The sequence below is a fragment of the Trichosurus vulpecula genome, chromosome 7 (genome assembly GCF_011100635.1).
Source record: "Trichosurus vulpecula isolate mTriVul1 chromosome 7, mTriVul1.pri, whole genome shotgun sequence".
In the NCBI taxonomy this organism is placed as follows: domain Eukaryota; kingdom Metazoa; phylum Chordata; class Mammalia; order Diprotodontia; family Phalangeridae; genus Trichosurus; species Trichosurus vulpecula.
This window is the reverse complement of record NC_050579.1, coordinates 182,695,611-182,711,581: the sequence shown is the minus strand read 5'-3', so window position 1 is coordinate 182,711,581 and position 15,971 is coordinate 182,695,611. Positions and strand designations below refer to the sequence as shown.

The following is a 15,971-nucleotide window of genomic DNA, read 5'->3' as shown; positions in this document are numbered from 1 at the left end:
CTAATTAAATCTCTAGGAGAAAGGTGAGAAGCATTAGAAGATGGTGAGAAAAGATTGCTAGATCCTACATCTTAACCTACCCCTCCTTCTTCCAGGGAGGAGATAGAAAAGGTTTGGGAAGAATCCATCTTTGCCCCTATCCAGCAGGAAGGAAGGAGGAGAAAAGATTGGCCAACCAACTCTCTACTTTATTAGGGACACCCATCAGCGACTCCATCTTCAACCTATATTTCACAGCAAGGCATAGTAAATATGACATTGAACTTAGAGTCTGAAAGATCTGCGTTCAAATCCCACTTTAGATATTTGCTAGCTGTCTGATTCTGAGCAAGTCATTTAAGCTTTCTGAATCTCAATTTTCTTATAAACTAAAGAAGTTGGATTCAATGGCCTCTAAGGTCCCTTCCTCAAAATGTATGATCCTATGTCTCTGAATTCCTAGGACTGAACTAGTGTTCAGAGTCTCCTGTTATACATAACTGTATGGGGTTTAGATAATTCAGATAAATTCCTGAGATTCTCTCTGGCTTAGCTACATATGAATCTGAGGCAGAACAAAAGCTAAACTAAGGAAGCAAGATCACTAGTCTCCATCTATCTAACCCAAATTTTTACCTTTTTATACTTATGAATTAGTAGCAAAACCTGAGTGCTTTGGTGCTCTATTTTGTTCAGTGTACCCTTAATCTCCATACAACTACATTTCTCATAGAAATGTAGCATTTCCCCAAACCATCCATTTCTTCCATATCTTATCCAAGTTTGTCCTCTGGAGCATTGAAATGACTAAAAATAAAAGGATTTTGGAAACAATGCTTCATGAGTGGAGCCGTTCTTATCATGTTGTCGATAGAAATAAAGCATGAAACTAGATTTCTAAGAGGAAAAGTTAAAGCAAATATTTTTAGATGATTGATGCAGCCTTCCACCAAAGTCCCACACTGATGTTTCTCTGTAGTGTGGAAGTGACTGGGTTCTCCAAAGGATAACATGGATAGTGCAGAGTCTGTAAAGTCCTACCAAGCTAGTTACACTTTGAGTACATGGCTATGAAGGGATTCTGTTCTTGATAAGCCCTGAGTGTACCTCATCTCAGCTAACTTTGGAGATCATTACTCCTCTCCATCTCATTTTGCTCTCCTACCCCCTCCTCAGAAAAGGTTTTGAATAAATGAGCCTATGATTTAAGTGAAATAGAGGTTTGAGAAATGACTGGCATCCTAGGATTCATGGTTCAGAGAAACAAGCATCCCCTCTCAGCCCCGAGAGCAATTTGTGACTGTAATAATCTTGGAGCCAGAAAATGAACTTGAACCATTAGGTGAGGAGACTGGAAGGAAGAACCTCAAGAGCTACATAGCAGAAACAGTGAGATCAACCTTCTCAGTCTCATCCAGGACTCAAGGAGATGAACCAGAAAGAAAAGGCAGTCTATGGACAACAAGGCAGAAGGAGAAACTGAAAGGAGAAAATGAAAGCAAGGCTGAGCAGTATAACAAAGAAGGTAGAGATAAAGAGGATCATTGGGCCTCTATAGGTATACCAGCTCAGAAAAATCAAGTGAGGTGACCGGTTTTATCAACCTCTTCAAGGAATGATAGAAGTTCCCCAAACAGAACTTCTCTTTCCCCAACATTTCCTCTCCGTTATAGTAACTAATATTATCATATATTCTGCATAGAGAGAGCTAGGTGGGGCAGTGGACAGAGCCCTGAACTTGGAGCCAAGAAGACCTGGATTAAAATCTAACCTTAGATAATAGCTCTGTGATCCTAGGCATGTCAATTAACCTCTGACAATCTCAATTTCCTCATTTGTAAAATGGGGACAGTAATAGCACTTACCTCCCCAGGTTGTTCTGAGGATCAAACGAGATAATATTTGTAAAGAACTGAACACAGTGAGTGGTACACAGATACTTAGTAAATGCTTTTAAATTCCTTTACCCAAATGGTTTTTGTATATTGGCTTTTGTCTCAAACATAAGGCAGTCAAGAGTTAGTTATAGATAAAAATTTAAATTAGTTCAGAGAGCCAAAGCCCTTCCTAAATGTTAGAAATTTTTCTATCTGGAGACTCTGAGCTACTGTGGTTGTACTTCCTAACTTTTCATTTGATATAAACGCTGTAAAACAGGTAAAGAGGGATGCAGATGGACCTGAGTCCATTCTATTTTCTGTAGGCTAAAAAAAATGAGCCAATTGTTGTAGCAAGGTATGACTCATTACATCTCCCAAGACAAAGGGATTAGTTTGATGAGTACTAACTAGCCAATTATTCATTTGTTTCAGTCTGGTCTGACTCAGTGACCCCATTTGGGGTTTTCTTGGCAAAGACACTGGAGTGGTTTGCCATTTCCTTCTCTAGCACATGTTACAGATGAGGAACTGAGGCAAACAGGGTGAAGTGATTTGCCCATGGTCACATAGCTAGGAAGTATCTGAGGCTGGATTTGAACTCAGGAACATGAGTGTTCCTGACTCCAGACCCTGTACTCTATCTATTTCGATACCCAGCTGCCCCTACCAGTTTTACTCTCTGTAGTAATACCCACAACCACTAGTAGCTTATTGAAAGTTTGAATAAAGTTTGAAAATAAATTGTCAGTCAGACAATTCTTAAATAACAGTTTGAAAAGAAATCCCAGTTAGAACTTTTGGATTTTTAAAACTCTTATATAAATGAATTCATTTCCTGTACCCATACTACACCCTTTCAGAAGTACACAGAATTGAGTTAGCTTTTAACCAATGAATGTACTCAAATTTCCCAATCCATTTTTAAAGGTCTTTTTTTTTGGATATATTATTATCCAAAGTAATCCACCCTGAACACTGTCAACAATTCTTGTTTTCAGCCAACCTGGTTCTCATGTCACCACTTGTGTATAACACATCCTGAAGCCAGTGGCAACTGCTTGTGCAAAGGATGGAAGATTTGGGCCAAGTATGACCCATCAGCTTTTTCTGAGAAATGATCTTTCCACTGGGTCATGCGCTAGACATATTTTTCACAGCCCTATCTATGAGGGAACTCACCACACTGCATTTTAGTTGTTAGAAGAGTATGTGAATCCAGTTGATACATGTCAGGGCTTGAATTAGCTCTTCAGTTAACTCAAGGATGGATGGGATGCATCGAGGAGAACAACATGTGGTATGATTAAACTGCAGCCCCCTTAGAATAAACAGTCCTGCTGAATGCTACTGTCACTATGGATCAGATACATTTGAAAGAATGACTGTCCCTTACTCTTTTTTGAAATCTGGAAAAGGTAGTGGCAGATTGAGGGTATGAGTTATAAGGCATGCCTCAAGGCTGGTACTCAGCATAGTTACCTCTGTTCCAAGATCTGATGAACTGACTCATGTTTAACTATACTCAAAGCTATGATACAGATTTCTAAATGAATGTTTTTGCATTAATTCAACCTAACTTTCCAGTGGATTGGGTTTTAGCTTGTTGAGATGGCCCATCCTGGACAGAGGTGGAGAAAAGCTGAAAAATTCTTCTTTCTCGTTCTCCTTTTCAGCAAGTTCCATTGTTGGATGACAGGGTATTTACCTTCCTCTCTAGTACTATCTCTATTACCTCCTGGCCAGCCTGTCATCTTAGTCCCTCCCTCCTTCACAACAACTACCATAGTACCTTATAATAAACAACCGATGGTTAGTGAATTGAACTGAAATTCAAAGACAATTTCGTCTTTTTTAACCTTTACCTGATCTCAGTTCTGCCACTTACTACCTCTGTAATGTTAGGTAAATCACTTATCCTCTCTGGGCCTTTGTTTCCTCATCTGTAAAATGAGAGGGTTAGACTAGATGACCTCTATGTTCCCTGTGATATTGTAATCCAGGTTCATAAGACTGAACACACAACAAACACTTCAAAATACTTTTTGGATTTTGGATAAATTAATTCTTGATGTCTCTTTTACTTATGCCTGTGTATTTTCTACGTGTGAAAGAAGGAGATAAATAAGAAAGGAAACTTCATCTGTGGGATTCACTTCATGATGTCAGATGCTACCTAGGGAAGGGCTAGCAAATACTGGCTAATGATTAGGTAAACCCTGGGGCAAGGGAAGGATAATCCCAGCCTAGGAGGAATGATGGAGTCCAACTCAAGAGTCAAATAAGCATAAATCACCAAGGCCAGTGTGGGGTTGACCTAAGAGCTCCTTTGGAGTTTTAAAAATCCAGTGAACCGAGATGAGGGAAACCAGTGTGAAACCAGTTTCAGAAGGGGAGATTGAAGCCAATAGATTAGTACAGACTTAGTAGAGATGGGCGCTAGCATGTCATAATAGAAATAACACCAGATTTGATATTAAGAATCCTGGGTTCAAATCTTGGCTCTGACACTCACTAGCTATGTGACCATAGCAAGCCACTTAACTGTTATGAACCTCAGTTTCTCCATCTGTAAAATGGAGTTAATAATATTTGCACTATATATCTCACAGCATTGTTGTGATGAAAATGCTTTGTAAATCTTAAAGCACTATATAAATAAGTAATAATAAAGGGAATGCCAGGGAAATTGACTGCATGATTCAACCTGTCCTTGAAGTTTTAGTCTTCTGTGGTGGTAGCCTGTGTTCCCTTTCTGTGCTCTGGACTGAAGTTGTCTGGATGACCATGGGACAGGTCTGCTATTCCCTTTTCTGATTCACCTGTGCTTATAAGACTGTGGACTCAGGCACATGCCAATTACATTATTTTTTGTAGCTCCCCAAGTTCTTAGCTCTTTTTTGCCCAAAACTACCAATTAATTCCTTGGTAGCCCAACATTTTGGGAGAAGGATGCAGTCAGATTATTCATGGCATTAGTGTTGAAGATTAGGGTCTGAAGCTATTCTGTTTAACCATTTCCCTTCTAATCTTGTTCTAACTAGAGAATGTTGACTTCTCTCCACATATAGGATGCTAATGTCTTGGGAACAAGATAGATTCAAGCCTTTTCCCACCGATCTTATAGCCTTCATCATTCTTTATACAAGATAGCAGAATTATGGAATGCTGTGGCCAGGTCAATGACAACCATGTCTCTCCCTTTGTCACCAACTCTTTCCCCAAGACACCTATAGCCTCAAAAAAAAAAAAAACGCTTCCTATTCTGGCAGTGCTCCTCACCTCATCAGGAGTATGTAACTGATGACGTCATAGCAGATGCCTGCATGTTCTTCTGGAAAATGTAGTCCAGATAATTTTATGTTGGTGAATAACTCTCACTCTCTCTCTCTCTCTCTCTCTCTCTCTGTCTGTCTCTCTCTCCCTCTCTCTCTCTCACACACACACACACACCCACTGTGGAATGTATTGATAGCTTCCATATCTCCTTGTATGTCTCCTTCCTTGTAGTTTGCCCACAGTCATCAGTGGCCTTCTATTCTCAGCTTTGTTTGGTAACTTTACTGTTAAAATGCTCGCCCTACCAACCCTGACTCAAGGACTTCATTATCAGTGCCACACCTCTGACGATCTTGAGCATTTAGGACAAGAAATATAACTCTCTGTCACAAACAGTTTGGAAAATCAGCCTCTAGTATAGGACACCAAACCCAAAGTAAACAATGAAGGCTAGCTACAGAGACTGTGTCAATAATGGTCCACGTATGCTGAGAAGCCCTGAAATTCAGTGATGATAGTGGTACTAGTGGCCTTTGCCAAGTGAATTCTTGCTCTTTGCAACAGTTTGTCTGGATACCAGATGGATGATAATTAAAACATTAGTTGATGTTAGAAAGGGGAAAAAATTCTCAATATGAATTTTCCCGAAATGAAAAATTTTAAAACTTTGCAGCTGACATAAAACCAAAGGTTTTCTTTCTCATCTCTTCAAAGGGCAGTGAGTGACCCTTTTTGTCTGGACCAAAAATAAATGGGTATTTACCAGATTTCAGACTGTGTGACTTCCTTAAAGAAGGCCTTTTAGTGGGCATAAGGAAACTGACTGAAGAATGTACATTTAGATTGACATTTGTAGCATCAATTCTTGAAGTGTAGTGGGATGAGGTGGCATTAATTCAGCTATTTTTAAAGGATTTTTCACTTCATTCCATTCCTTCTGAGTTCATGAACTTCTCCTTTTTTCTTTTTTTCTGCTCTTCCTTCATTTTCTTTTTCCTCTTCTGTTTCTCTCCAGTTCCCTCCTTTTTCCAAGATCTATCCTATACTTCTACTGTCTAGCTTAGTTAATCTGGGTCTTGAGTGTGTTAGTGGAGCTGGAATGTTCAGGGTTCAGTCCTATTTATTACCCTGTTTTTGTCACCTGAGCCCTTGCTATGAACTTGACCCAGGTAAATGGTGAATCACTCAGAACAGTGTAGCTTCAGGGTGTATGAAACCATAGCATGGTTTTGGTTGATCCAGAATGGGAGGGGGTGAAAAAAAGAAGAGAGATAGACATTTGGGTAACTAGTTCTTACATAGCCATGTATTGCAGGAAGGTTTGTGAAAGAAACCTCCATCAAAAAAATAGCTCTTAGTTTTTCCTGACTCGGAGTTGGGAATCCTAGGTCCAGATCCGACCTCAGATGCTTGCTAGATGTATGATTATGGGCTAGTCAGTTCTCCTGTTTCTTAGTCTATAAAATGAAGTTAATAACACTTGCTCTACCTAAAAATTATTGTAAGGAAAGAATTTTGCAAACTTTAAAGTATCCTACAAATGTGAGATGCTATTATTTTTATTGTGATAACTTAGAACCCAACATTGAAACTTAAAGTACTGATAATCATCCCTTCCCCAAAGTCTCTCTACTCTTCTCCACCCAATCTTAAACTGTTAAGTAGAGCTAGGTAGTAACTGTCTAGATATGGTCATCTAATCCAACTCAGTCATTTTATTATGGAGGAAACTAAGGCCCAGGGAACTTAAATGACTTACCCAAGGCCACACAATCAAATGGTCAGTTAGTAAGCATTTATTAAATGTTGTCTATGTGCCAGGCACTGTACTTGGCTCTGAGGCTACAAATAAAGAAGTGAGATGTCTCTGCCCTCAAGAAATTTATGTTCTACTAGGGCGATTCAACATGTTTACAAATAAGTGTGTATAGGCTATAAGCAAAATAATTAGAAGCAGAAAATAGTAGAACTGGGATCAGAACAAAGTTCTTCTATCTTCAGACTCAGCATGTTCCCTTCTGCAGGCTATCTGGAGCCTTTTCTTATGTCATAAGGCCAAGGTTTTCTATCGAAATGTTTATTTGAACAATTAATGAAAAGATCTGTAGGTAGGCAATGATTCACCTCATCACCAAAATACTTCTCTGATCTCCCTGGTGCCTTTCTTTATTAAGATTTCAAAATGCTTTACAGGGTAGTGCCAAGATGGAGGAGTAAAGGCAGGGACTTGCTTGAGGTCTCCCCCAAACCCCTCCAAATGCCTTTAAAAATTACTCTAAACAAATTCTAGAGCAGCAGAACTCACAGTAAAGATGGAGTGAAATAAATTTCCAGCCCCAGACAACTTGGAAGGTCAGCAGGAAAGGTCTCTTGCACCAGGGTGATAGAGGAGCTCAGTGCAGTGCAGACCACACCAGCACAACCAATTCCAGCAAATCTGGAGCAGGCTTTGGGCAACTAAATGACTGGCAGCACTGGTGGTTTCTAGTCCTCTCAGCCCATAGATGCCAAAGATAACTTGGAAAGTCAGCAGGAAGGGTCTGTCACACCTGGGTGAGAGTGGAATGCAATCCAGCACAGGCTGTGCCGGCACAGCCTCAACCACAGCAAACCAAGAGCAGGCCTTGGGAGCAACTGAATCAGTAGCAGCAGTGGCTGTTTCTGGAGCTCTCAGCCCACAGACAGTAAAGGGGTTGAATAATTAGAAGGAGATTACAGGGGTCTTTTTGCTAGCATTGAGGCAGGACTCAGTTGTTTTGCCCATACTCAGGTCTAGGTGGCAGTCCTGGGTGGCAGTCCCAGGGTGAGGAGGAGCATTGTCATAGCCACAGTGGAGGGGTGACCTTCCTCACAGTTCCAGGGCAGAAAAGAGTGCTTGTGATCACTCACAGGCCAGGAGAGTAGTAAATACCTCTCCTCAGATCATGCCACTTTGGAAGAACTGAAAACTTATAGGTCCCTGGAAGTATCTTTGAAAAAAACTGCACAAAACCCCTGAAGCTTGGGACAGTGCACCCTCCACCCTGGAAACAGAACCCGATTTTGAAAAAGAGTTAAAAGTCAAGTAATAGGCTGGGGAAATGAGCAAACGACAGAAGAAAAAAAACCTCCGACTATAGAAAGTTACAATGGTGACAAAGAAGCTCAAAACACACTCAGAAAAAGACAACAAAGTCAAAACTCCTATATCCAAAGCCTTCAAGAAAAATATGAATTGGTCTCAGGCCATGAAAGAGCTCAAAAAGGATTTTGAAAGTCAAGTAAGAGAGGTGGAGGAAAAATTGGGAAGATTAATGAGAGTGATGCAAGAAAATCATGAAAAAGAGTCAACAGCTTGGTAAAGAGACACAAAAAAATACTGAGGGAAAGAATGCCTTAAAAACAGACTAGGTCAAATGGTAAAAGAGGTCTAAAAAGCCAGTGAGGAGAAGAATGCCTTAAAAAGCAGAATTGGCCAAATGGAAAAAGAGGTACAAAAGCTCACTGAAGAAAATAATTCCTTAAAAATAAGAATAGAGCAAATGGAAGCTAATGACTTTATAAGAAATCAAGAAACAATAAAACAAAACAAAAACAAAACAAAAAGAGTAAGAAGATAATGTGAAATATTTCATTGGAAAAACAACTGACCTGGAAAATAGATCTAAGAGAGATAATTTAAAAATTATTGGACTACCTGAAAGCCGTGATAAAAAAAAAGCCACATCAAAAAACCTAGACATCATCTTTCAAGAAATAATCAAGGAAAACTGCCCTGAGGTACTAGAACCAGAGGGTAAAATGGAAATGGAAAGAATCCACCAATCACCTCCTGAAAGAGATACCAAAATGAAAACTGCCAGGAATATTATAGCCAAATCCCAGAGTTCCCAGGTAAGGAGAAAATATTACAAACAGCCAGAAAGAATTCAGATATTGTGGAGCCACAGTCAAGATAACACAAGATTTAGCAGCTTCTACATTCAAGGATTGGAGGACTTGGCATGTGATATTCCAGAGGGCAAAGGAGTTAGGATTACAACCAAGAATCACCCAATGAAACTGAGTATAATCCTTCAGGAGAAAAAATGGTTATTTAATGAGATAGAGAACTTTCAAGCATTCTTGATGAAAAGACCAGAGCTGATAGAAAATTTGACTTTCAAATATAAGACTCAAGAGAAGCATAAAAAGGTAAACAGGAAAGGAAACTCATAAGGGACTTAATAAGGTTAAACTGTTTACATTCCTACACGGGAAGATGGTATTTGTAACTCATGAGACCTTCCTCATTATTAGGGTAGATAGAAGGAGTATATGTAGACAGAAGGCAGAAGTGTAAATTGAATATGAAGGGATGATATCTAAAAATAAAATTAAGGGGTGAGAGTTGAATGTACTAGGAGAAAAAAATGGAGAGGTAGAATGGGTGTAAATTATCTCACATAAAAGAGGTAAGAAAAAGTTTTTACAGTGGAGGGGAAGAGGGGGGAGTGAGTGAACCTTACTCTCATCAGAATTGGCTCAAAGAGGGAATAGCCTACATACTCAATTGGGTATAGAAATCTATCTTACCCTATAGGAAAGTAGGAGGGGAAGGGGATAAGAGAAGGAGGGTAAGTGATAGAAGGAAGGGCAGATAAGAGGAGGGAGTAGTCAGAAGCAAAACACTTTTGAGGAGGGACAGGAAAGGAGAGAGAATAAATGAGGGGGGAATAGGATGGAAGGAAATACAGGTAGCAATAGTAACTGAAAAAATTTTCGAAGCAAGTTTCTCTTGATAAAGGCTTCATTTCTCAAACATAGAGAGAACTGAATCAAATTTATAAAAATAAGAGCCATTCTCCAGTTGATAAATGATCAGAAGATATGATCAGTTTTTAGATGATGGAATAAAGTTATCTATAACCATATGAAAAATACTCTATTTCACCATTGATTAGAGAATGAAAATTAAAACAATTCTGAGGTACTACTTCATACCTATTAGATTGGCTAGCAGGATATAAAAGGTAAGTGACAAATGTTGGAGGGGATGTGGGAAAAATGAGACATTAATGCATTGTTGGTAGAGTTGTGAACTGATTCAGACATTCTCTAGAGCACTTTGGAACTATGCCCAAAGAGCTATAAAACCATGCATACTCTTTGATCTAGCAATACCACTACTAGGTCTGTATCCCAAAAGAGAAAAAAAATAAAAAGGAAAATGACCTATATGTACAAAAATATTTATAGCAGCTCTTTTCTGGGGGCAAAGAATTAGAAATTGAGGGGAGGCCCATCAAATGGGGAAAAAATGAATAAGTTGTGATATGTGATTATGATGGAATACTATTGTACTATAAGAAGTGATGAGCAGGATGTTTTCAGAAAAACCTGGAAAGACTTGCATGGGCTGATGCAACGTGAAGTGTACTGTGTACAAAGTAACAGCAATGTTGTAAGACAATCAGGTATGAATGACGTAGCTAATCTCAGCAATACAATGATCTAAGACAGCTCTGAAGGACTTATGAAAAATGCTGTCCATCCCCAAAGAAAGAACTTATGGTGTCTGAATACAGATTGAAGCCTACTTTTTTTTTTACTTTATTTTTCTTGAGTTTTTTTTTTGTCTATGTTTTCTTTCACAATAAAAATAGAAAGGTTAGATTGCCTCTGTGTTATCTAAACTGTGTATCACCTCTCACTGCTTAGCAAAAAGCTCTGTATAGGGCAGATTCTTAGTAAGTATTTTTTGAATAAATTAATGAATATTAAAAAATATTTTACATGTATTAACTAAATCTTCTTAACATTTTCATCTACATGTTCATAGAAAAAAACAAGTCTGGAGGATAGCAACATTTCATGATCTTTAACAAATCCTGTGCATTTATTTAAATGGCTGAGTTATTGCCTTTTGAATGTTCATCATTGCACGTGTAATTTTTGTTTCACAACTTCATTTTAATAGGTAACATTGGCCCTCTCCATGCTGACAGTGGAATGGTTTCCATAGTATGCATTACTTTCATAATATGCATTGACTTGATCCATGCTAATTGTTCAAAGGAAGTTATTGAGCTGTCTTTTCTAGTGCTTATGTTACTTATTTCTGGAGTAGAAGCTGAGCATTCAGGCCACTGGCCACTAAGCCATCCTTTTGGAGAATGAAACAGTTATGAAAGTCTGAAAAAGTTAAAGTGATGTTCCAATAAACCCACTATTTTACTCTAGGAACAACTAGGCTTTGGGAAAATATGGCTACATGTGTATTGTCAATTTAATTTTACTTTACACAAATAGTATGTAATTAAAATCAACTGATCTTCTGTTAAATAGATTCCAATTGTTCTTTGGTAAAAACATTAGGGTATCCAAAACTGGTTAATTGTGCGTGCGTGTGTGTGTGTGTGTGTGTGTGTGTGTGTGTATTTACCTCTTCCTCCTCTCTACTTTTCCCCTGCCTTCCCAAGAACTTGAATTTCAATAGTCACATCATGATACCATATTACCTCGCATCAAGACTCAATATGTTAAAGATAGTGAGCTCTGCCGGGGTTAAATTAATCCCCTAAAGTGCACTTGGGAAAATTTTGGTCCTGAAAGGCAAACAAAAGAGTGGTCTTTTTGCTTTGTGCTTTTCCATTTGGAGGGTGGCATGGGTAGGAAGGGACTCTATGGCAACAAAATGAGACTATCGGGCTAATTAAATTGTATTGTTGGTATTCGTGTGCATTGTGAGAAAACTACAAAGTTTGTTACTCTGCAATAGTGAATGCTGTGGGAACAAGCTCACATTAGCATTAGCATGGACAAGATGGAATAGGGTGGTTCCTGGGTGAGCAATAGTGAAAAAAGAACATGAAGTGATGTGCCTCAGGGCATATCTTTGTGGTCTAGAGAACCCCACAAGGGACTCTGGGCTCACATGAACTCAGATCCTGACCCATAAAGGGTCAAAATCATTCTCTGGTTCTTTGCTGATCCCACCTAGAATCCTTTAGGAAAAATCTCTAAAATGAAGCTTAAGGATGCTTCATGCCTAGAGTCTCCCCAAATGTGGATGTAGTACATGCTTGGGGTTTACTCTCTCAATCCCCGCTTGAGTTGGAAGATTGAATCCCCAGAGGACAGTTGCTACTTCTTCTAGGGGACCTTGTGGAGCTAGAGGTGGTTTTCTAGTACTGTAGTTCCTGAGCCCCCATGGGTATGCAGCCCCCATGATTAACAAATGATCTTGAATTAGCCAATCAGACTTATTTAGATTTCTAGACACTGGTATTTACTAAGGTAGTATATATACTGTGAGTGCAATTGGTACAAAACATCTCTTGGTCCCCAAACAGTGGCATACTCACAAGTGACATAGAGTGGACTCAAGTTTAGGTCATATGAAGTAGTAAAAGGGGTGCCTCATAGTTCTTGGAAGTCCTTCTGCTGGACTTCCTTTTCTTCCTTTTATGGGACCCTGAAGAAGTTCCCCTTAGATATAGTATAAATTTTGGCCATGTTCCTTTTCCAGACCTGAATTGGTCTTTCCTTTGTGTGCCTAGCTTGTTCTTGGCTCCCAACACAGACACTGCCATCAGCTCTTCCAGGGACATTGCTAGGATGCTGATGGGAAATCCAAAATCTAGATATTTTGAAGTTTACAAGAGCTTCCTATGGTCAAGTGAGGTGGGAGGTAATGGAATGTCTTCTCCTCATTCCCTATCCTCACCCCCAAGCAATTTCTTGTCAGTATCTTGGCTGAAACTGCTCCCTATTAAGCTACCAAATACTCAGTTAAGAACCAGCCTGTTCTTTTTATATAAGCCTTGCAGGTTATGATTTCACAACCAGTGACAATACACATCTTATGTAGCATCATTTCATTTCATCCAATGACCTTTACTCCTTCTAAATTAATTAAAGACTTAGATCTGATTGATTGATTCAGTAGAAATAAGGCTTGTACACACTTAGTTCGGATCTCTGATTGATTGATTCAATCAAGATGTCTTCCTTTCTCTGAAATTATTGAGATGGAGTATAAAGTACCCCATATGGGTAACAGGATCTCCTCCTTCAGAGGCATTCACTGTACAATAGGAATATTGGGTATGGATTAACGTTTTGCTTCCTTCAGCACTGAAACTGTATTAAAACTCCAAGATGTGCATCAACACACAGAAATATAAGAAACTCAAAGAGAAAGAGTCCATTACATATATATGTCTATATCTATATATCTATATAATTCTTCCCCTAAGATTCTTTGTGAGACTGCTGAACAGTATTTCTCACTCACCTTGGAGTTGCACTTTCCAAATAACTCACAACAATTATCATGTAAGGTTTGTAAGATCTAGATTTCCTGGCCCCTCATAATATTGTTTTAATACTCTATCAGCAGGTAAGGTCTATTAAATATATTCTCCTCCAAAAAGAGCATATTCTGTGTGTGCATATATATGTACACATAACATATATACATATACGTGTATATAATTTTCCCCCAATTACATGCCAAAACAATTTTTAAACATTGTTTAAAGTTTTGAGTTCCAAATTCTGTCCCTCTCTTCCCCACCCTCCCACTCTGAGATGGTAAGCAATCAGATATAGGTTAAACATTTCACATTAGTCATTTTGTGCAAGAAGACTCAAATAAAAGAAAATGAAAGAAAGTGAAAAATATCATGCTTCAGTCTGTATTTAAATAATATCAGTTCTTTTTCTCGAAGTGGATAGTATGCTTCATTATTAGTCCTTTAGGATTGTCTTGGGTCATTGCATTGCTGAGAATAGAAAAGTCATTCACAGTTCTTCATCAAACAATATTGCTGTTACGGTGTACAATGTTCTCCTGGTTTTGTTCACTTCATTATGTATCAGTTCATGTAAATCTTTCCAGGTTTTTCTGAAATCATCCTGCTTGTCATTTCTTATAGCACAATGATATTCCATTTCAATCTTACACCACAACTTGTTTAGCCATTCCCCAATTGATGGGCATCCCATTCAATTTCCAATTCTTAGTCACCACAAAAAGAGCTGCTTATAATTTTTTTTAACAAATTGGTCCTTTTCTCTTTCAAAAAGCATACTATTAAGGAAATCTTTTCCCTATTGTTAGCCAGCCTTCAACTCTAGAATTCAAGAATTTCTAAACTAAGGAGTACCCATGAGGTAACTCTCAAAACTGGAAACAATTTTTCCCAAGAACACTAATCACTGACAGTGCTCATAAAAGGAAACAGAAAATCAGAAGGCAGAAATAATTGAGAGGTCTATGACTCCAGTTGCAAGTTCACCTGGGCAAGCACATGTCTCCCACTGCCATAAACTGCAAATTGCCATTGCCGCTGAGGGTCAGGGTAGAAATACCCTCCTCTCCTTTCTATACTCTGGTATAGGGCTCCAAGGGAGGAAAAATGCTCACAAAGACTGCCAAAAGTAGTGATACTGTCATGCCTCATTTTTATAGGCCACAAGGTGTGGGGGTTTCTCACATATTTGCTCCCATGACTTTGAGTCACCAAACATCTTCAATGCAGCCCTGGTTACTGGAGACTGATCAGGAATTTTACTGTGTAAAAGGCATATGTTCCTCAGTATGGAGCCAGCATCTCTTTACTTCTGTCAAAGGCGGTGGGGTCAGACATTTAATTGAACAGGGCTTCTCCTGATCACACCTACCACATATGTGTATATGTGTGTGTATCAGATCTCCCTACATGACTGTAAGCTGTATAGAAGCAAGGAGCCATATTCAAAAACACAAGGCATTCTTTACTTTGTGGTGAAAGTAGGGTCAGTGGAGTGAATGAAAGATTTCATCAGAAGATGAAACTAGACACCCTGAGATGAATTATTTTCCTTGGAAGCAAACTTATATTTTGAACCATATATACTGAAGATTCAAAAACATTTTCCAGCAAATTCATTATAAACATAAAAGGCATGTGTATGTGTCTATAGAGTAACATGAACCATGACACCTATGTTTCTATTGTGGGAAATGTTATAGAATATAAACCTTCGCTCTTCCTCCTCCTCCTCCTCCACCTCCTCCTCCTCCTTTTTCCTCTCCTCCTCTTCCTCACCATCATCACCATCATCTTCCTCCTCCTCCTCCTGCTCCTGCTCCTGACGCTGCTGCTTCTCCCCCGTTCCCTTGGAGCGGACCATCCTGGTGCCTCTTTTGTGAAGCGGAGGAGACCTCGGGACTCGCAATGGCCGACGAAAAGCCGAAGGAAGGAGTCAAGACTGAAAACAACGACCACATTAATCTGAAGGTGGCAGGGCAAGATGGTTCAGTGGTGCACTTTAAGATTAAGAGGCACACACCACTTAGTAAACTAATGAAAGCCTATTGTGAACGACAGGGTTTGTCAATGAGGCAGATCAGATTCTGATTTGATGGGCAACCAATCAATGAAACAGACACACCTGCACATTTGGAAATGGAGGGTAAAGATACAATTGATGTATTCCAGCAGCAGACAGGAGGCACTTACTAAAAAGAATCTACAACTCTTCTCCAGAACTGTGCTCCCAAGAAAAACAATACATTCACAATTAGAAACCAAGATTTGGTTCATCCACATCCTGACTACTGCAGTATAGTTTTCTCTTCTTTGATTCCCTTCCCCCGTTCCTTTATTGTACATAAAGTGACTGGTGTATGTGCACAGGCATAATGCGTATTTTTTTTTAACTAAATGGCCGATGGTATGTTTTGATCAACATCAAATGGAGATGGGGAGGGGAAAAAACAAACTGGTTCTGTGAAAATGCCCCTTTTCTCCATTAGTGGCATGCTCATTCAACTTTTATCTTTATATTCCAGTAAGTTATTTTGCTCTCACTGTTTAACAACAACAA

At 39.0% G+C, this 15,971-nt stretch overlaps 1 protein-coding gene across 1 annotated transcript; it reads left to right on the top strand.

The window, feature by feature from the left end:
- The first annotated feature begins 15,319 nt into the window (after positions 1-15,319).
- LOC118857376 (small ubiquitin-related modifier 2-like) lies at positions 15,320-15,740 on the top strand. The gene is made up of 2 exons (XM_036768066.1): positions 15,320-15,473; positions 15,531-15,740. Exons 1-2 carry the CDS (start codon positions 15,320-15,322, stop codon positions 15,605-15,607), a joined length of 231 nt encoding a protein of 76 aa, XP_036623961.1. The 3' UTR covers positions 15,608-15,740.
- The last annotated feature ends 231 nt before the right edge of the window (positions 15,741-15,971 follow it).